This window comes from Pundamilia nyererei, unplaced genomic scaffold (genome assembly GCF_000239375.1).
Source record: "Pundamilia nyererei isolate P.nyererei 1_Seehausen unplaced genomic scaffold, PunNye1.0 scaffold00345, whole genome shotgun sequence".
Taxonomy (NCBI): domain Eukaryota; kingdom Metazoa; phylum Chordata; class Actinopteri; order Cichliformes; family Cichlidae; genus Pundamilia; species Pundamilia nyererei.
In genome coordinates, this window is record NW_005187746.1 from 259,376 (window position 1) to 282,191 (window position 22,816).

General features: G+C 44.7%; 1 protein-coding gene across 1 annotated transcript; it reads left to right on the forward strand.

Annotated features, from left to right (window-relative positions):
* Window positions 1-297: 297 nt before the first annotated feature.
* On the forward strand, window positions 298-22,350 carry LOC102200469 (A disintegrin and metalloproteinase with thrombospondin motifs 15-like). The gene is made up of 8 exons (XM_005752115.1): window positions 298-1,483; window positions 7,000-7,132; window positions 9,045-9,212; window positions 13,575-13,858; window positions 13,953-14,130; window positions 16,583-16,758; window positions 17,448-17,623; window positions 18,103-22,350. Exons 1-8 carry the CDS (start codon window positions 530-532, stop codon window positions 18,878-18,880), a joined length of 2,847 nt encoding a protein of 948 aa, XP_005752172.1. The 5' UTR covers window positions 298-529; the 3' UTR covers window positions 18,881-22,350.
* The last annotated feature ends 466 nt before the right edge of the window (window positions 22,351-22,816 follow it).

A 22,816-nucleotide genomic window follows, 5' to 3' on the forward strand; every position in this document is an offset into this window, starting at 1 on the left:
CCTCCAGCTGCAACATTAAAGTGACATACACGTTATTACCTAATCCAATGATATCATGTAAATGATTCTGCTTGATGTTTTGATGAGATTGAAATTCATGACCAACGTTTATCAGTGTATCTATTTCTGATCAAGTGATGCTCTGTGTGCTCTTGTGAAACATGTCTGATTCAGAGTTGTCTGAGCAGACTGCGTGGGGATGATGCTCATGTCGCTCATGCTGTACGGCAACAATAATATTTGGAGAGCTACAAGTGGCTGCGCTCTGCAGCACAAAGCGCGCAGCCTGGCCAATGAGCTCCGTCCTGCACACGCACTCAGATTTCTGTTTGACAGCGATGCTCGAGTTTAGCGCGACTTTAAAACTGAGCAGCTCAGAGAAGTTCGCGTGCAGACAGGAAACGGTGCAAGATGGGGAAGCAGCAGGGAGGACGCGCGAGTGCATAGGCTTTTAAAAGACGCATGGGCTGAGCTTGGTGCCATTGCGCACAACTTCTTGAACGGCGGACTGTCCCGAGTGGGAGCAGAGATGGCGATGCCGAGCAGTTCTTTCGTTCTTTTTACGCAGTTCTTGCTTTATTTGAAGGTGACACATTGCATGGAGGTCGATTTCTGCAGACCTGTTCGCCTGAGTCAGAAAAAGCCCGGAGTGTATTTGCACCGGCGCGCCGAGCAGATGAATGAAGATGAGATCGTGTTTAGACTTCGTGCATTCAGAGAGGATTTTTACCTCCATCTGTCTCCAGATTCCAGTTTCATTGCAGCTGGGAGTGTTTCAGCACCCGACACCTTTGCAGGCTCTGAATTCAGGGAATGCTTCTACTCCGGCTATGTCAACGCAGACCCCGACTCCTTTGCCGCGCTGAGCCTGTGCAAAGGCCTGCAGGGGGGATTCTTCTATAACGGCGTGGAATATTTTATTAGCCAGACCGAGACTGAAAACGCAGGGGCCGCTTCTGTGCGTGGAAACTCCTTCGACAGGACGCATATCATTCGCCGCCGCAGACGCCCAGCGCACTCAGCTGGAAACTTTACCAGCAGGTGTGAAGTTCCACCTGACACCAACTTCACCGTCTCCCTGGAGAGATACAAGTACATGAGAGAACTGGAGACGGACGGCTTGACCGAGACTGTGCTCAATTCCTTGGGGAGGTCTAAGAGGTTCGCCGCCGTCCCCAGGTTTGTGGAGGTGCTGGTTGTGGCAGATGAATCTATGGCTAAATTTCACGGGGATGGCCTAAAGCATTACGTTCTGACCCTCATGTCAGTAGCAGCCAGGCTTTACAAGCACCCCAGCATCCTCAACTCCATAAACATAGTGGTGGTGGGCTTCATGGTGATAAACGACGATGACAAGGGACCGAAGGTTTCCAGTAATGCTGCTCTGACTCTGCGCAACTTCTGCTCCTGGCAGAAGAAGTTAAATAAACACAGTGACAAGCACCCCGAGTACTGGGACACAGCCATTCTGTTCACCAAACAGGTAGGTCAAAGAGCCAGAGCTGCATTAGAGATGTGGGTGCTGCAGAGAACAGAACTACTGCACTCATGGATGGATGGTCAGATCCTGGAGTCTGGGGCACAAACACATACAGGGCCCCCTGTTCACTTAGACACCAAGACTAAAACACAGCTGTAGCTGAAGTAGATGCATTGTGTCATCCAGGGGTCTCAAACCTGTGGCCCGGGGGCCACTTGCGGCCCACGTCAGCCCTACTTGCTGACATGAAGAAATAACGCAGTTTGTCCCTTGTTGTCGAGTGCAATGTTAAAATAAGTTCTTTAAAAAGCCCAAAATGATTTAACATGAAGGAGACATGAGCAGAGAGCACAAACACGCCGAGGCTGCGTTACTCAGTGACAGACTCACACTCATGTCTGCAGTTTGATTTGTTAAACACGAACACAACGACAGCAGCAGTGCTGCCACGTGTGCACAGAGCACCAGTGTGTGTGTTCAATGAAAGGATCCAGTTAGTTTAAATCTGTGTTCACGTTTGCAGTTTGCTCTTTTTATACAATATTTGAAATTTTAAAAACAAACAAACAAAACATTTTAGGAAATATTTGTGGGTGTTTTCTTGTTTATTTGTTTGTTTTTGTACTACTTGAACATAAAGTGTCCGTCCAATGAGACGACAGTGCCAGCAGTGGCCCACAGCTCATGTAAGTTTGAGACCATTGATGTAATCATTGTGTGTCTGTCTCAGGTTGTTTGATGTTTTGATTGTCTCTTTGTATGTTTGTGTCTGTTTACGTCACACAGTGAGTTTTTGTTGGGGTCGTTTGTATCTCTGTAGTCATTTACACGTCTTTGTTGGGCCTCATCGCTGTTCTTTTGGGCATCATGTGGGTTTGTGTTTCGTAGTATCTGTCGTAGTACTTTGCTCCCCTTTGCAGTTGTTGCTGATTGCTTGAGGTGGTTTCGTGTCTCTGTTTGTTTTGCTTTTACTTCACGTCTCTTTATCTCGACACTACGTCTCTGTGTCTTTTTTCTTTGCATTGCTGTTTGAAACTGTCTCTTTGCAGGGATTTAGTGTTTCTCCACCTCCTTGTAATTGTTTCACAGCTTTTTTGAGCTGTTTTGCATTTCTGTGGTTGTTTCGTGTTTTTATAACTATTTGATTAGTATGTCTTTAGTGGGTGGTATAAATAGACTAGGGGCCCTGAGTTTGTAACCAGTAGTTTGATACTGACTTTCCAGCATTGCAGGGTTTCAAACACCCATTTCACACGACCACAGCTAATTAAGGTTGTCGTGTTTATCACCCCAGTTTTAAAAGGTGGCTTACTTGTTGCTTCTAGGTTTGATTGTTAGAGTGTAGAGCAAGCCTGACGACGATGCAAACTCCCAGAGACCTTAAGAGTAATCCTCAGCAGCAGCAGTAGTGGCGGCAACAGTGCTTGTCTGTGACTCTGTGTCACAGGCTATCGTTATCAAGATGTGATGATAACACAAATGGCCAGTGTCACTGTGGAGACTTGTTATGATTCCTGCACAGCTGCCACATTTACCCATCACTAGTGCTCAGTAGGCTCAGTATAGGTGCAGCTACATCCCAGGACTTGCACAGCTCTGCGAGTCCCCTTTTCTGTTGGCTGCTGCAGTGCGTCAGTGGAAAAGACCAGCTGAGCCAGTTCTTTCCATGAAAGACCTCACCTCTATCTGCCTCAGCCGAATAAGAACTGGATTACTATCTGCCTGTAGTGGCCATCTTCATACTATCAAAAACTCTGTAAGAATCCAGCTAGAATTCCAACGACTCCCTCATTTATTCAAGCTGATGTAAGTTGGCACCGTCTGAAGAGTTCAGCCTGTTCACAGCTGTCAGATAATCCCATGTGGTCACCAGAGCTGTAAACACTGGCTGATTCTTACTTCTCCGTCTCTCCCTCTTCAATGCCTGCTCATTATCGGGGGTCATTTTTCCATTAGGTCCACTTTGGCTGACGGTCTGATACACGTCGGCCTCCTTTGCTTAACACGTAGCAACATACAGAAACATTTACGTCAAAAAGAATGAAAAATTGTTCCAGTGTTGGGAACCATCCCTTAATCACACTGTTATATATAGGAAAGTCCAGGTCCAGTGCTGTTGTCCTTGTAGGGCACAGTGACTCCAGCTGCTGCATTGGAAAAAATAATGCAATAGGTTATGAAGTCTAAGATGTGTGGAGTACACATGGTTGGCAGTGTGTGTTACAGCCTTACTGGGCCAACACTGGGTTAACAAGTTCATTTTCAGCTGTCTTCATATTTACTTGGAACACACAGGTACATGAAAGCCACTTGGCCACAAAATCATTCCTGACTTGACATAATGAAGCAGAGACACAAAGAAACCTTTTCAGTGAGCCTCGTGACAGAACTTTGCTACAAAATTACTGATAATCGTTGAATTGTGGCCATTATTCCAAGAAGTTGTTCAGTGGGAAAATACAGTTTGCTGTAATGTTGAACACCAAGCAGGTGCAGCGTGTGCAGCGATGCTCTAAGCTAAAGTCACAGACTAATGTGGACGTAAGCAGTGGAAACGTCGTACTCATTCACCAGTCTATTTGTATTTGTTAGTGTCACTTAGTGTTCATAGTGAGTTGTTACATTACAATCTGTGACTTGTCATGTTACTAAGTTATCAAAAATAAACAGTGTTAGCGTGGACACGTTGGTTAGACTGCACAGAGAGTGTTAGCCTATTGGCTAATGTAGCTCAGGCTGTGCTAGCTCTATCGCCATCAGGTTTGTATTAGGTAAGTGTGGTTAACCACGACACCATAGCCACAACAAATAACCAGCAACAAGCTTGGTAATGTCTCTCAGAGTGACAGTTTGGGTTGAAACCTCGCTAGTGTGGTTTCTGAGCTGTGGTGGTGGTGGCCCAGCCAAGGGGCCAGAACTGTGGTACACTACTGACTCTGAGGCTCGCTTTGCTGGCAGCAAGACCAGCTAACGGATGAGGTCAGCTAGGAATCTCTGTGGATTATGATGTTTGCGGACGACGCTGGAATCTGTAGTGAGAAAAGGAAGCAGATGGAAGATAGCATGGGGAAATGCTATGGAGAGAAGATGAAAGCAGAAGTAAGGCAGTGCTGGCAGGGTGGAGTCGGTGGGGCGAGTGTCAGGGTTGATTTGTAAAGGGAAGGTTTACATTATGCTCGTGAGACTTTGTGATGTGTGACAGAAGTGTTTGTAGGCAAAGAGAGGCAAAGCTGAGATGGACAAGTGCAGAGGACGGATCGCAGGTATGTTCAACAAAGCGTGTTGATTGTAGAGCTGCAAGGAAGCTCCACATTTTGAGTAAAAGAAAAAAAAGAAGAGTTTTATAGAAATAGTGAAGGAGGACATGCAAAGGGTTGGTGTGAGAGAGGAGGATGCTGGGATATGATCTACCATGGCGACCCCTACAGAGAGCAGCCAGAAGAACAAGCAGCACTGCCATCAAAAGGTGTCATTATCACAAAATCGGAAGCACATGCCAGACCGCAATTATCAGCCCGCGAAGATTCACGCAAATCACTCCGAAATGCACAGTCCAACCTGTCGGCTGTCTCGCTAGCTAACTTCAACATGCTCGCTGACACAGCTGTAAGTTTGGATGCATCCTGCTCAGCAGCTGCATCCCACTGAGGCAGAGGGAGAAAGATGCTTTCCAAATCCTTAAGGGCCTTTCCTTTTCCTTCAGCCGATCGCTTGAAAAACCACACTATATAACTCATCACTTTGTAACGCTGACATTTGTTAACAACAAGCGCAGTATACACCTGAGGGTGATGGGAACGCCAGTTTTATATAAACACAGCCATAAATTAAAGCAACGACCATTTTCAAAATTTGATCCACTGGTGGTTACAGCAAGGCCAGCACCTCATGAAGCAACACATCAGTGTTCTTCTGGAAGGAACATAAACACCTCTGATACTCGATGTTGAATCTTTGCACATTGGTGCTGATTTAGGAGACGTCTGAAATCCAAAGGAGAGCTCCTCTGGGGACCCTCAGTGTCACACATGGAAACCAACCCAACACTTGTTGAAATGTTTCAGTTTGGACAAAACCACCAGTGATCTGTCCTCCTTGTTCTCAAACCACATTAACAGCATAGCTAGAAGATAACACCACAGCTGTAAATGTGGGCACAGGTGTGGGGATCATCCTGGTTTTGGAAGTTTTGTCTTGATGTCATGGTCCTGCGGCCATGACTCAGTGACTTTGTGTTTGTGTTCCTTATTGTTGTTATTCTCTTTATTATTCTTGGGCTGTTTTGGGATGGTTTGTGTTTTGGGATTTTAGATACTGGGTTTTGGGTTTGTGCTCCCTCTATTGGTCCCTGGTGTTAGTGTTCCCCTGTCTCGTCAGGTTAATCAGGTCCAGCTGTGTCTCCCACCTGTGTGTGATTTCCCAGTGTCTCTCTGTGTACTTATAGTGTGTGTTTTCCTCTGCTCCTCGTCGCGTCGTCTGTGTTCATACCTGGTGTAAACCCCTGCGTGCTCTCCCTGCTGTTCTCCCTTCATGCTCAGGTTTGCTATTTCTTTGTGTAGTTTCTCCCAGTTAGTTCATCCTTAGTTCTGTTTTACCATCCCCACTTTATATTGGATATTATCAATAAATCACCCTCACACCTGAATAAGTGCTGCGTTTTGAGTCCTCCTTCCGCTCTCCACACGGCCGCTGCCCCGGACCGTGACACTTGAAGTTTTGTTTTGAGTACAGACGACTCCTCTGTACAACTTACTTCAATCGTGACACTTTTGCAATTCAATCAAATTACTTTTCTAGAACCAGCAGCCACCATAAAGGCACACGACTGTGTTCAGTTCTGGTGCAGCAGACTGTGGAGTTTTACTCTGAATACCACTTTGAAGGAGTGCTGTGAAGTTTACATCAAGTGTAGGTTAAAGTACTGTCTGCATTTCGGGGGGGAACCTGTATTTGGTGGCATCTGGGTGCTCCGAAACTACAGGTTTTCTCTAAAATGTTGTACAGAGGGTACAACAGGACATATCAGGACAAATATATATTTAATAAAGGTGCTCAGACAACAAATAAAACAACAGACTGATTCTTATCAATATAAAAACATCAGATGTTCACATTAAACCAACAATTTACTTTGAACTGTTCTGTAAATTAAGAATGGGTGAATGTAAGCAGAGAGTAGATGGGAACAGACTTTGCGATGAACACAGTCAGATAGATTCCTGTGGATTTATTCCACTCTGCGCTGCGCTGGAGGTATATTCTTACCTCTGTACAGAAACACAAAGAGGAAATCTGTGGCAGCCCATCTCCCCCGACCCTCTGCTTCAATATATTTTAAGAACAGGGAATAAGCAAACCACACTCCCACATGCTTTGAATTAGTTCCTTTCATGGTCTGTTCAATGTGTTGCTCAGGGCCCAGCCACACATATCATGTTTGGAACATGGCCCGAGTCCAGTCTGATTTTTCAGGCTTCCAATGAGAATAAAGAAGCACACATTTGTCTCTGTGTCACCAGGATCTTTGTGGAGCCACGACCTGCGATACGCTGGGGATGGCTGATGTTGGGACCATGTGCGACCCGAAGAGGAGCTGCTCCGTCATCGAGGATGACGGCTTACCCTCGGCTTTCACGACTGCTCATGAACTTGGTCAGAAGTTTTCTCACATTATGCACCTCATGCTAAACCAACACGACCACAGAATGACTTTTTATTTGAGGCTTGACAAACTTGTATGTGCATAATCAGTGCGCAGACTAGCCCGGCCTGTGGGACTTATTATTTTCATGATGAATTGTATGGTTGCGGTTCTTGGTCTTGATCCTGGGGGACTGGTGGGTTTCAATCTGTCAAATGATTTAATTGCCTTCATCTGATGCTGTGTTTGAAAATCAGTATCATTACAATCAAAAGCAGCGCTCAGTGTTTCACCGAGCAGCCACACCATGTAACTTTGTATTCTGGCAGCTGCAAATGGCCGCTGTGAAAATCTCAACTATTTCATTTGATATCATAAAGCAACATCTTTAACAGTCCAGCCAGTCTGTGGAAAGGAAAAGGGCAACGAAAGCACAGGAAATATTACTGGTATGTCCAGCAGTGGCTGCTAATTGTAAACTACATACATAAACTATTGTTCATCTCCGAACATTTGGGGTGGAAGTGAGTGACACGAGCAGATTCATACTACTGTTGTGTCTGTGAGTTAGCTATTAGCTACAGCAAGCAATTTAGCATAAAGGTCTGAAGATACTGGGAATGGCTCGCCTGCTTCATCCAAGCTCTACTGAGTACTGTTACAAAGTACACTTTGGCACAAACAGCTAGCTCTTAGCCCTGCCCCCAGTGCTTTTCTTTGTTAGGCTGGCTGTAGCCAGGTTAGCCTCATTAGCTTAGCCTCTTACGCAACCCACAAACATCACTTCGTTTTTACTCTGTCGCGGCGGGGTGCGCCGGTGTATTTAGAAATAAGACCCAAAAGCAGATGCTGATTGGGTCTTAATGAAAAGCGAGCCTTTATTTGCCTGGTGGCAGGAGTTAGACATAAAAACTAAACGAACAGAAACACTGAGAAACACTGTGACTGTGACTATGGGGGGGATGACAGACGACCTGACAATAACTAAACAGAAAAGCACAGGCGAAATACACACAAGGGTGATTAGGGTAATGAAAACACACGAGGACACAGCTGATACACATGAACCTAATGACGCTACTGGGAAGTGAAACTAAATACAATGACCAAAGAACACAACACCCTTTCAAAATAAGACAGGAAACATGGAGAAAAATACAGTAATCGATGAAATAAAACTAAAATACACACAACACTGGCTCACAGACCCAGAACCATGACATACTCTGGATAATGTTTTTATTCTGACATGACAGTTACCAGGTTATATGAAATCCTAGTTTCAATGTATTACGGTGATTGTGCACCATAATAAATTCATTTTGTAAAATTCTTCCAGAATTTGTGAAGAGCCTATTAGCTAGCTAAATTACCAGCATAAATCTGTGACTCCTAATGAAAACATAAATAGGTAATTCTTCTCTGCCTGCTGCCTTAATGTTTAGTAATAGATAGCATTAAACTGCACAAACTTGTAAAAACTCCTGAGACTGAGTGACCGCTGAGAAACCTGCTGAAAAACAGAGGGCTTTAGCCTGAAACCAGATGCACGAGTAACCCGAGAGGCCCAGGAGAGGTATTGGTTTACACTGTCCTCATATATGTTAAGTAATTACACAAGTTCCCCCTCGAAATAATCCGGTCTCATGAACGACCGCATTAAAACCACAGTTTATGTTTATTTTTTATTTTGGAAGGCACTGCTTGTATTTAGGGAACGTAATGATTTCCTTTGGAAATAAAGTGCTCTGTTCCTGACATCAGCTTCAGATGACTGAGTAGAGCTGCTGTGTGTATGTAAACGATTTGTCTTTGCATTAATATGTTCGCATTTCTCTTTATCTCCGCACGAACTCATTGTGCTCGTGTTTTACTGAAAACAGAACCAAAATGAGTCCTCCTCTTCCCACTGTTTTCCCTCAGGCCACGTTTTCAACATGCCCCATGACAATGTGAAGGCATGTGAGGAGGTATTTGGGAAACTAAAGGACAACCACATGATGTCTCCCACGCTGATTCAGATAGACAGGAGCCGACCCTGGTCTGTGTGCAGTGCAGCCATCGTTACCGAGTTCCTGGACAGAGGTCACGGTTAGTAAACACTTCCTGCTTATGTTTCTGGACTCTGATTAACATCTAATTATGTCCAGGCGTCGTCATCCAGCTCTCAGCTGGTAGCAATCTGACTGTACCCACAAAATGCTTTTTTTGCCTGTAATTTCTGCTTGATTTCATGCCAAATGATATTTCTGTTTAACATGTTTTCAATCATTTGGATTCAGTTATTGAACTGTGCCTCACAATCATATTGTTTTATTTTAAAAAGTCGGAGCAATTTATCTAAAGCAAGTTTATCACTGGAGTGTTTAGTTAGAACCAGGCCACTTTTAAAAGGTGCACACGTAGTAATTAGTCAAATGACTTTGCAAACTATAAAGATGTTGGTTATAGAGAATTTTATATAAATACTGTTTGTCATTGCAGGGGCAACATTTTAGTGGTTGTTGACGGCTTAGCACGCCCCCCTAATGTGATCGAGGTGAAAACGAAACTCACCTGTCGTCAGGCAGAACGCGGATGCTGAGGCTTGATGTGGACCAACTGGTCACACAGTTGTTTTACATGACTGGTGAACAGCCGAGGCAAGGCCACAGCATTTCATTCATATATGACGTTAAGTTGTCATCAGTTCAGATTTGATAAAAAAGTTGTGCTTAACTGGTGTACGTGAAATGAAAATTCTGGATCCTCGTCCAGAAATCTTGTTTTTCTGACGGATCACTCGGTTTCTTCATTTCTAGCCAAGAGCAAATTTCTAAAAGACAAGTTAACAGAGTGATTAGTGTTATCTGCCGGTCAGACATCAGTAAGAGACATGGTGGACGTCCCATCTGGATTCTGTTGATTTTCAGTCTGGGTTCTGTTTCCTGTGGTCTTCATGTTTCATTCTTTGGATGAGAGTTTGTTTTTTTACTACATGTTAGAGTTTTGAGCCAGAATCAGAGAAAACCACCGACTGTATGTAAACGATGTACATAGACCTCATGATATCACCTGCTTGTTGTTGGGGGCTGCAATCTTCACCCATCCTCTTCTTCTTATGTGGTGCTGAACGATACGCCAGCTATCAATCATGAGGTGAAAGGTGCAGCCTGTGCCACCACTAGGTGCACGTCTTTGGACAGTGGGGAGATGCCAGAGCACCTGGAGAGGACCCGCGCAGGTAGAGGAGAACATGCAGGTGTTGCATTTGAAGACCTTAAATTAGTGATTGAGACCATAAAGTCATCATGAAGATTTCTCCGGTGAGGCCATGGATCAAGAGAGCCGAGGACGTTTCTCATATGTTATGGAATATATGATGGTTCCAAGTTTACCTTAATGTAGCAATAACTGCCAAGGACATGAGAAGTATAATATCGATGCATTTATTATGGAATATTACTTGATATTAGAGAACACAGGTGGACATTCTTGCTTCAGCAGGCACAGCTATTCAATTCTGAAGTTGTAACCTCACACACGGTTTCATAAACTTCCTCCTACGCTCTCTGGATAAGGAAACACATTATGTCTATCTACAAGCTGCCGGCTGTCCTCCAGCCAAAACACCCAGTGCCATCAGTGGACTGAGGTCATTGTAGTCCTACAAGCTCCAATAAGACTAACCTTCTCTCAGGCCTTCCTGAACAGTGAAGCAGCATCTGACAGACTAGTGCTGTCACAATAACCTGGACCTAACGGGAATAAAGAAACAGTGGAGTTTGGAACTCAAAGTGCACTGAGCTGTCGGTCCTCTGCCTGCACAGAGAGGAGGTAGAGAGGGAATATGTGGTAGGTGTGAGTATCTTCACAACAGATCGTCACATTCAAATCCATCGTCTGCATCAACACCTGCTGACTCAACTTCTCTCAGGCTGCGTCCACGCTGGCCAGGATAGATTTGAAAACGGCGTTTTTGTCTGAAAACACTCGGCGTCCACACTATCGTTTTCTGTCGTTTTCACAGAGTTGTGCGTCCACATTGAAACGGCCCAAAACGCTCACATTTTATTACTGCGCACGCGTGAAACGCAAGAAGATTCGACCTGCCTCGTTTCTGTCTTATTTACTTTCCGGCTCTTTGAAAGGTCGGCAAGATGTCGAGGAAAAGCAGCGGGTTTTTTAAATGGACTAGCAACGAGGTGGAGTTGCTGCTGCGAGTAACACAAAAGTACAAAGGTGCAAAAGCGAGTGAGAATACTAGGGCTGACAAAACTGAGAGCAAACAAAACAACTGCTGTATAACGTCCTCCGCTATCTTAGGTTAATTGGCCACGTGACTGCATCACATGACTAAAGTGCATCATCGCTTTTGAAAGTCTCTGTTTTCGCTGTCCACACTGCGACGCAAAAGCACCGTCTTCAAATGAATTCGTTTTCGAGAGCGTTTTCTAAACACTGCGTTTTCCTTCAGGGAAAACGGCGTCTCAGTGTGGACGGGCGGCCAAAACGCAGAGAAGATGATGCGTTTTCAAACGAAAGCGCATTAGTGTGGACGTAGCCTCAGTCTTCAACACTCCTGACCTGCTGCCGTGTGCTGAGGTTGACCAGCTGCTCACAGCGAACAACAAGAATCCACAGCAGGTGGTGACGGCGTCACAGCTCCCCACTGACTCCAGCTGTTTTACAAAGGACCCCACTCACTGTGAACATCACCTGTTCTTTCCTCCTGCCTTCTTGGAGGACGTACAGCTCACACATTAAAAATACAGATTCTATATTATGTTATTGTTTTAGAATAAAATGTATTATTTTCCTTTTCCAGTATTATTTGTACCTGTGTTTACCTTTCTCTCAGTTTATTTTACACATCCTGACGTGCAGCAGAGAAGCAGGATGCTTTTTCACTGTAACACTGTTATAATGACAATACACATTTGTTCTGTTCTGGATTATAAATACACCAACAGAGTGATTAACCATCCTGAGGGTGACTGTAAGTGAAGTCATTAAATGTACTAATTTATTATATCACCCCTAATCTCCAGCTACCAACGACTGCCGTTCCTAAAACAAGCAAATGAACCTGAACAAGCTAACAGTGCTGAGTCATTAGCTTAAACTAAACAGGATCAGGCGTCTGCACCGTCTCATGCTGAGCACACTCTGCTTGTTCACACATTATTTATAAGTTCAAGCAGTGCCTGTGTGGCGTGAATAAGGCACGGCGGGACCACGGAGCAACGTTCAGAGCCAACTTTATTTTATTCACGTCACACCACACCCCCACCAACCCCTGAGTCCCCGTGTTTTAACACGGCGGGCGTGATTGCGGATGCCGTGCAGGTGCGTCCGCACGGCGCCGCAAACCACGCCCCACCACAGCCTGTCTTCCATAGGCTTTGATGCTGCAGGTTTAAGTCCGACATAATGTTAAACGTGCATCATTGTTTATCTCCCTGCCAGGACCTTACATTAACTTACCTAAATGTACCTCAGCGTCAGTGTCATATAAAACAAATCAAAATGGATGCGTGAGGTGAACGTACACTGGTTACACTTTCAATTAAATTTCCACTGACTGATGAAGCTCAGTGACCTCGAATGAGTTTTCACACGTTCAGGTGACAGGAAGCATCATCCAAGTCCCGATGTCCCGTCCACAGCTATGTTATGACGCCAAAAACTGAACTCGATGTTTCGGAGAATAAAGGTCGCGTCAGACCATCACTTGCAAGGGGAGAAATATAGACGAGGTTTTTGCAAAGACAAATACGGATAATAATGAACAGGAGCCCAAAGAACAGCGTGGCCGTGCAGGCAGACCGGCTTTGTCAGAGCCTGTTTCCTGTTTTTAAACACTTCCCATACAGTTCTGTACATTTAAACTGTGTTTCTTTAGTGACATAGTGGACACGTCAGACTCTTATCCTCCGTGACATTCATTCAACTTTCATGTCGCAGCTGTTTTTCAACTATGACCAGACTCTGAGAAAAGAGGACCGGCAACATTCAATGCTGAAATGTTTGAATTTATTGACAGCCATGCTTCTTTCCACCTGGTAAACACAAGTGCACAATTTACATTTCTTTCATCTGTTCTGTGTTTGCTCTCGTCACCGCCTCACATCCTCATCCCATTTTTAGCTGCAAAGTGTTCGTATGCTAGCTGCAGACTTTGTTTGGTACTGGGTAAGTGATGTAGTGTAGTGCACACATTTCCTGCTGCACAAAATGATGAGAGTAAAGAGACTGAACCAAAACATTCAAGGGTGTAAGAAACAGTGAGCTCAGTGAACAGCTACAAACACTTGTTAGTGCATAGATAAACTACATAACAGGTTTTTCTCAATCAGCATCACCTACATGCAAATAAGGCTTTTCTCCTTTTGTAATAATATTGATTAGCTATATAAAGAAACTGATCACTCCACGAATAAAGCTTTGCTGTTACTCTCGGTGTGTTTCTAGGAGACTGTCTGCTGGACCAGCCTCAGAAGCAGCTGACACTGCCCGACAACCTGCCCGGCTCCAGCTACAGCCTGCACCGTCAGTGTGAGCTTGCATTTGGCCCCGGCTCCAAACCCTGCCCTTACATGCAGCCCTGCTCCAAGCTGTGGTGCACGGGAAAGGCCCGAGGACAGCTGGTCTGCCAAACTCGACATTTCCCCTGGGCCGATGGCACAAGCTGTGGCAACGGCAAGGTTTGCTACCAGGGGGCTTGCTCTGTGAAGAACAGCACTGAGCACATCAAGGTGAGACGGGGTGTGGAAAGAAAGCAGCATCCCATCCTGCTCCAGCATTTTTGTCACAGACTAGTGAACAGCTTTGATCGTTCTTTTGTCTCAGGTCGATGGTCGGTGGGGGAAGTGGGGTTCATTTGGTGACTGTTCCAGAAGTTGTGGAGGCGGAGTTCAGCTGGCAAGAAGACAGTGCAACAACCCTGTCCCTGAAAACGGAGGCAAATACTGCTACGGCCTTCGTGTCAAGTACCGTTCCTGTAACCTCAGCCCTTGTCCTGACACAGGTACGCTGATCCTCGGACCATTCACCATAAAAATAAACCTTAGCAACCATAACTGAGTATTTTTGTCCAGTGATGGCAAGTAATTCAAACAGAAGGTGGCAAAATCCTGCAATAAATCCCCCAAGGAGGGCTCCTTAAGCCTATATCCAAGTATTAGATTAGCATTAGATTAAAATGCAAACATGTGTTCAGTATTTTTAAAATTTTCTTCAGTTTTAGTCAGAAAATTTAAAAACAGTCAGGGAGGTGTATAAATACCTCATAGACTTTGCTTTGTCATTTTCCTGTTAGCTTACTTGCTAACAGTTTTCATAAGCACAGAAACAGCAGCATTAATGGGACTAGCTAGTGCTAACCTGGTACGACACTTTCTGCTCTGTGTTCGAAGAAATTAAGTCAGCTCAGCATTGAGATTATTTAATTAATGAAAAGTTAGTTGGTTCTTAAGTAAAACGGCACTGCTGCAAGCTAACAGCTGGCTAGCTTAGAGCTCATTCACACAGGCCTAGAGGCTGGTCGAGGACCCTTTCACAACCTCATTTACTCTGGACCTGTTGCTGTCTGTCACCAGGTGGAATCAGTCACACAACCTCCAAACTTTAGTTTCTATAAAACATGCCACGATGTCAGATATTAACCACAGAGCAGCAATGAAACTTGAAAACGTGCTACAAATCGGAAATGGAGAATGTTTGCTTTCAAAGTAAAAGTGCCTTACCACTAAATCCAGCAAAACAGTCAACTTTTAATTTGAAGGCAGATTAAATGTCTGATTTGTATCCCACTCTTCACAGTTTCAGTGCTGCTTAGCCAACAGGTCAACCAATTTTACACAGCAACAGCAGCAAACACCAGCAATGCTAACTGTCCTTTTGTAGTGCGTGGCTGCGACTCCAGCAATCAGTTTTACAGAGGCTGCCAATGACTGCCTCCAACCAGTTGGGGAATAGTCAAAGGAGCTTGCAAAGAAAAGCGTCTGGACTTCTTTAAGTTGCTTGAAGACGTTTCACCTCTCATCCGAGAAGCTTCTTCAGTTCTAAGGTCAAATGGTGGAGAGTCCCAGATATAAACCTAGTGGGAGTTTCCCCCCACAGAGGGACAAAAGGACCCCTGATGATCCTCTAATCGCCTGAGCCAAGGTGTGAAACTGGGTGTGGGTCCCAATCAGCCAGCGTTTCAGGTGAGCTCATTGTGAAACCTGGCCCCACCTTATCATGTGAATTCCTGAGGTCAGATGGCCCAGGATGTGAGTGGGCGTTAAGGCGTCTGGGGAGGGAACTCAAAACTGGATTATAGATGGCAGACAGTTGGTGTCGTAAGCCCCGCCTCTGTTCAAAGATGGTCGCTCACAGTGGACATAGATGCTTCTTTCACTCCTCTTTCAAACCATCTGTCCTCTCTGTCCAAAATGTGAACATTGGCATCCTCGAAAGAGTGACCTTTGACCTTTAGATGCAGATGGACTGCTGAGTCTTGTCCTGTAGAGGTGGCTCTTCTGTGTTGTGCCATGCGCTTGTGAAGTGGCTGTTTGGTCTCTCCAGTGTAGAGGTCTGGGCATTCCTCGCTGCACTGTACAGCATACACCACGTTGTTAAGTTTGTGTTTTGGCGTTTTGTCTTTCGGGTGAACCAGTTTGTGTCTGAGCGTGTTGCTGGGTCTGAAATGCACCGGGATGTCATGCTTGGAGAAAACTCTCCTGAGTTTTTCTGATACGCCGGCTACATAGGGGATGACAATGTTGTTGCGTCTGTCCTTCTTATCCTCCCTCGCTGGTGTCTGATCTTCTTTTCTGTGCCTCTTTGCTGACTTTAAGAACGCCCATTTAGGATAGCCGCACGTTTTGAGTGCTTCCTTTACATGTGTGTGTTCCTTCTTTTTTCCTTCAGGCTTAGAGGGAACATGTTCTGCCCGGTGGTGTAGGGTCCTGATTACTCCAAGTTTGTGTTCCAGAGGGTGATGGGAGTCGAACAGGAGGTACTGGTCCGTGTGTGTGGGCTTCCGGTAAACTTCGATGTTGAGTTTGCCGTTCTCTTCGATGTGCACAGCGCAGTCCAGGAAAGGCAAACAGTCGTCCTTTGTGTCTTCCCTGGTGAACTTGATGTTTTTCATCCACAGCGTTAATGTGCGCAGTGAAGGATTCCACAATGAACTCACCCGAAACTCTGGCTGATTGGGACCCACACCCAGTTTCACACCTTGGCTCAGGCAATTAGAGGATCATCAGGGGGTCCTTTTGTCCCTCTGTGGGGGGTCACTCCCACTAGGTTTATATCTGGGACTCTCCACCATTTGACATTAGAACTGAAGAAGCTTCTCGGATGAGAGGTGAAACGTCTTCAAGTAACTTAAAGAAGTCCAGACGCTTTTCTTTGCAAGCTCCTTTGACTACGATGACCTGGATGACTGAGAACCTTCACAGACATCTAATTTGAGGCTGTTGCTTCATTTCCAGATAAAAGCTTCCGCGAGGAGCAATGCGAGGCCTTCAACGGCCTAAACCTGAACACCAATCGGCTGGGCTCGTCTGTGGTTTGGGTTCCCAAATATTCAGGCATCTCTCCCAAGGACAAATGCAAGCTCATCTGCCGTGCCAATGGGACTGGATACTTCTACGTCCTTGCTCCAAAGGTATGCATCTGATTTTCAGCCGTTCCACTCAGGAAACAAGTCTGATTGTATCTGTTTCTATCAACTCTTTCTTAACACACTGAAAAACGTGTTCAAGAACGCAAATTATGTTCATTAAATGAAAGATAAGAGATGGCTGTACACAGTACAAAGATCAGCACTGCTAGCTTTCATTACGCTGCAGTTAATTTCAAAATGAAAGTCCTGCCACGCTTGTATCTGTGTAACGAGCTCAGACATGACACCGGCCTATCAACTATTATGCTTCATAATGAATCTGAACTCCTCAGTGTTTAACACTTCAGAAGTCAGGAGTCAAAACCTGATGGGACGCTGAAGCTTTGAGTTAGAAAGGTTGGTGTGTCACTGCTTGGCCTTATTCACAGTTTGGGAGATGATGGTTACGTCCATCACTTTTAAAGTGACAGGTGATGTTTTGGTGGCAGCAGAGAATCAATAGAGTGGTGAGAAAGTCAAAGATGGAGAGACAGAATCACTGCACAGCTGTGGCTTCTCAGCAACCTTTTATGAAATCAGCAGAAATACAAGCCAACGTCTCACTGACATGGTGTGGCAATCAGTCTGGGGAAGCTTCTTGGTTTGTAGTGATTTATGGCTCTGCTTTATTTAAAGTAAAGGCTGGTAGCTCTCTCTGATGTGTGTATTCATGCATGATGTGAATGTGGCAGGTTGTGGATGGGACACCCTGTTCCCCGGACACTACGTCTGTGTGCGTTCAGGGAAAATGCATCAAGGCAGGCTGTGACGGCAAGCTGGACTCTAACAGGAAGTTTGATAAGTGTGGTGTATGTGGTGGGGACAACCAAGGCTGCAAGAAGGTCTCAGGATTGTTCACCAAGCCAGTGTAAGTAATCCCCACATACAAATTTTACCTAGTACATTGCTCCATGTGACAGAATGTTTCTAAATTCAGTACATCAGCAAAGTGGAATCAAATCGTGAAGATAAAGTATCGATTTTGATAAAAAGCTTCAAACAAAGACGCAAATGTTACATTTCAACCCATATTTAATCTGAAAGACTCGCTGTACACAAACACAATTCACCTCCTAAAAAAGAAGTTCTGCTATACTTGGCACCCGAAAACAGGAAATGAAAGCTTGTGTTTAGAGAGTAGTTGGCTGAAGATGTACTGGTAAGACTGGTTCTGGTAGAAATGGCACATGGTCTTATTCTGGATTCTGTCATTGTGCTAAGTTTAGTTGTTTGCATTGTGCACTAACACATGGGACCTAATTAGTTTGTATTAATGATATTTTGGCACTTGTAATTTAAAACCACTCGGTTGGACATCATCAGTGTTTGACACCTTTTCATTTGCAGCCATGGCTACAACTTTGTGGTGATGCTGCCCGTTGGGGCGTCCAACATTGACATCCGTCAACGGGGCTACCGAGGAATGGTCAGCGATGAAAACTACTTAGCCGTGAAGAACCGCCACGGGAAGTACCTCCTGAACGGCAACTACGTGGTGTCAGCTGTTGAGCGTGACCTGCTGGTGAAGGGCAGCCTGCTGCGCTACAGCGGTACCTCCACATCTGTGGAGATCCTTCAGGCCACCAGACCCCTGGTGGAGCCTCTGACTGTGGAGGTGCTCTCTGTGGGGAAGATGACTCCTCCCAGAGTACGCTACTCCTTCTACATCGCTAAGGAGAGCAAGGAGGAGAAGACTCTGTGGAAAGAAGAAAAAAGTCATAAATCACAGAACAGCGTCTTGGCTGATAACAACAAAATTGAGTCTAAGAAGCAGGTGATGGGGAAGAGACCCGTGAGTCACTGGGTGACAGGTGGATGGGATTCGTGCACAGTGACTTGTGGGAGTGGTCTGCAGAAGAGGCTGGTACAGTGCCAGAGTGTGGATGGACGTCCTGCTGTGGACTGTGATGGTGCTGACCGGCCCGTGTCAGTAAGAGCATGCGGGGATCCGTGTCCCGTGTGGGATGTTGGGACTTGGTCTCACTGCTCCAAGTCATGTGGGAGGGGCTTTAAAAGGCGGCTGGTGCGCTGTATTACCGAGAACGGCCTGAATCTGCCCAGAGAGCACTGCTCTGGGAAAAGGAAGCCTCAGGAGCTGGACCTGTGCAATCTGAGGCAATGCTAGAGCTGAGCAGGCGCAGCCTGGGGGGTTACCTTCAGCAGTCAAGTGAACCTTTAGCCCTAATCAGCATGATAATGATTCATTTGCTGCGTCAGGTGACTGTTACTGTGACTGAAGGGGCTACACCAGAGAGGGCCGTCTTCCATGGTCTGAAGGACAGACATTTATTCCCTAAGAGAAAGGAAGGAGACCGCCCCCTCCCAAACTGTCAAACCTGCAGCGGGAGGTTTGACTCGTGGTTTGTCTACCTCTTCCAGGACTGATGACCTGATGCCTGCATATACAAAAGACCTTCTAAGACTTAGAGTTTGCAGCAGAGCTGCTGCATCCTCAAAGACTCCGTTATGCACATAAAGACTTTTAATCGCTGTCGGAAACGTTCAAAAGACTTGTAAACACAGCGCTCACAAACTTCTTGGTATACCTACACAGGGTGAGATCTCAAAAGCATTACTGTGCTGTGATGATGTCTTGCCTGTGTACTGGACTTCTCTCAATACTGAGGAACTGATGAAAATGTGAAACATGGTACTGTATATGTCACATTTAAGGCCTCCTTGATCCATGCAGTTTCTACATGTTCGCTTTCCTTTTAGTTACTGGTGTGTGCGATGGGCTGTTGTCTGATATGGACAAATAACACAGAACGCAGCTTTACATGTCTCCAAAAAGAAACAGATCCAGGTCATTAGTGACTCTTTAGGGTTAGCGACGGGTTTAAATAGCACAGAAACTCAGAAAGTGTTAGGGTGACATGGTGGTGTGGTGGATCCTGATTGGTTCAAATCCAGTCTGGTCCTATCTGTGTGGATTTCGGGTGTGTCTCCCGTGTCTGTGCGGTGGACACACAGAGTAACTGGTGATTCTAAATTGACCGTGCGCGTGTGTTTGTCTGTCTCTGTACGAGCCCTGTCACAGAGTGAAATTTTGCGTTAAGTTTTCCTTTCACTCTGGATGGCTCACAGGTGACCTGGTGGATGATGAGAGGTTAGCTAAACATCAAAGAATTCCTGAATTAATGACCAAAGTATTAGTAAGTTTCGAGCTGAGCTGAAATCATATTCTATACAGTGAATGTAGTCGGTCAGTATGATGCTGTTTCTAATGTGTGTGTCTTTTGTGCAAAGAGCAACAACACATGTTCAGCTGCTTCTTCTATGTTGCCAAAGACCTGTAAGCTGGCACAAAGCCTTAGCACAGTGAAACACAGCTCTCTGCAGAGGGGTTTTCATATCTGTCCTCAACCTGAAGCTGGCTTGGTACTGACAAACCCTGACCTCCAGGAGGCTTTAGATCAGGTAAAAACTTGAAATGGTGGATTGATAAATTCATGAACTACTGTTCACCCCACTCACCCTCAGAAATAGAGTCAAATTCCATTTGTGTTCCTTTAGGTAACCCCTGCATGAATATACAAACTAGGACTAAATACCTGGACCTCCAGGTAACTTTGTGTATCTTTTAAAGTACATATATGTTCTTATACATGAAAGCATACATGGCTGCACGGCTTCTTCACGTATGTAGACACATTCAGTAAAACCTTCAAATCTAAGATTAAAATTATTATTTTACAGGTTTCCTTATTTCTTTAAGATTTAACACATTCAGATTTCAGAAGGTGATGGTCGGCCAAAGTTGACTTTTCTGTAGATGCACTCATGTCCTCCCAATTAGTCAGTATTAGCATACACTAAATGTACACCTAATAAAAGGCTATAGTTCACCTGGTTAAGCAGACAACCCATATGAAAATGTGCCTGTGTTTGTATCGGCCGCAGACCATTTTCTGCAGATTATTCCCGTCGCTTTGTGGCTGCATCCCTCCAGTTACATGGTTTAGGACTAGGCACTCCATAAAGCACAAACCACAAGGGACCACAAAAGAAACGATCAGCTGTACCCACTGTACCTTTAAATGTACAATAATGTACTTCACTTTCTAAGTGAATTTAGCATTTTGACTGGTTTACCAGACAAAACTAGTGACGTGAAACCACTGCCTTATGTTTGCCTGCATTTTACAGACCAAACAATAGACGTTTGTAGTTTGCTTCCCTCCTCAGTAAAGCTTCTAAAGATTATGGAAATTAATCCGTTATTGCAAAAAGAAATCATAACTGTCTTGCTATGTTATCACTACGTCTAAACCAGTTATGACAGCAATGTAATTTTGACGTAAACTGGAGCCTAAGAAATGCTTCAGTGACAGACTTTGTGGGAAGAACCATTCAAGCTGCTGCTTCCAGTTGCTCTTCGAGGGATCAGTGAATTTGAACTCAACAGAAAGGTTCAGTGGTAAAAGCAGCAGAAATCCCTCCAAGTCAAAATAAGACCTGAATGCACTGTGAGAATCTCCCGAAAGCACTTTGTGTATGAAAAACAAAACACTTGTGCAACTGCTTAACAACATGGGGCCAAGAATGTGGAATATAACACAAGCATCTTTCGACATGGTGTCCAGTTTTGTTTGCTGTGCAGACAGTCCAAGGTTTCACATTTTAGGTCGCCTGCAGACACTGACAGATGGGCCATGCTGTACATTTATCTGTGGACATGATACATTTGTCTTTAGTCCCCTGGGAAAATTCCTGGGATGAAAATCTAGCAGGATAGATATATTTCTACTGACGAGCCACATCCTCGACTGGACACAGAATGAGTAAGCTCAGAGACGATGGCAGGACAATGGAGCACTAAAACTGCACGCAAAAAATAAGTCAATAATAATATTTGTAATAAATTTATATAGATAAAATATAAATAAGACTCCCAACCAGAGAATTTACAAAGAACAAACTGCAGTTTTTAATTGTTGTTTAAAAGTTATCCAAACTTAGCTGTGTGAGAAATCACTCTCTTTAAATCACGAATTAACTCTGATTAACCACAATGTGTCAGGTTGGTAAAACCACAGCGTGAGCCATTACCCATGATGGGAGAAACCCTGGACCAGTGATCAACCTTCCCAGCAGTGGCCAGCTCACCAAAGTTAAGAGTGTGTCAGTGAGTCACACAGGAGGTCACAAAAGACCTCAGAACAACATTAAAGAACTCAGTTAGCTCGGAGGTCATGATCCAACCATATGAAAGAGGCAAAGGAGAGTTCAAGGAGAAAACCTCTGCTGACCAAAAAGAACATGTAGGATGGTCTCACATTGTCCACAAACATCTCGATGAGCCCCAAGTGTGGACTGATGAGACAAAAACTTTTTGGAAAGTTCAAGTCTCAGTATTTGGTGTCAAACTAACACAGCCTTTGATAAAAGGAAAAGTCTTGGTTTTGGGAGTGTGTCTGGTCTGCTTTGCCAACACTGATGGAATCAGGAAATCTGCTGAAATCCTGAAGGCGACTGTCCGGCTGTCAGATGGTCCCTCAAAGTCCACTTGACCCAAAATGACCTGAAACGCAGGACGTTAGTGTCTGGACCTGAATCCAGCTGAGATGCTGTGGCATGACCTTAAACAGGATGTAAATTCTCCAGTGTAGCTGAATTAAAACAATTCGGAAAGAACTGACGAGTGGGCCAAAATCCCTCCGCAACAATGTCAAACACTCGTTGTTAGTTTGTGCAAACACTTGATTGCAGCCAAGTGTGGCCCAACCAATATTTAGGTTTTTACTTTTTCACCAGAGGCCAGGCGGCTTTTGTCCCTGTTGTCTCGTAATAAATCAAATCATTATTTAAATCATCTTTGTCTGCTATTAAATGTGTTTAATAATATAACACAACATGTGACAAACATGCAACAGGAAGGGAACGATTTTTTTGTTGTTGTTTTTGCTCATTTATTATATCTGCCTACATTCATAACACAACATTTTGGACCGTTTCCTCCAGTGTTACATTTTATTCTTTGTGGTTTACAAAAAGAAAAATGTGTTTTCCTGATGAAGCTTATGGAAACAAACGGATCACATGTATCACCAAGCAGCTC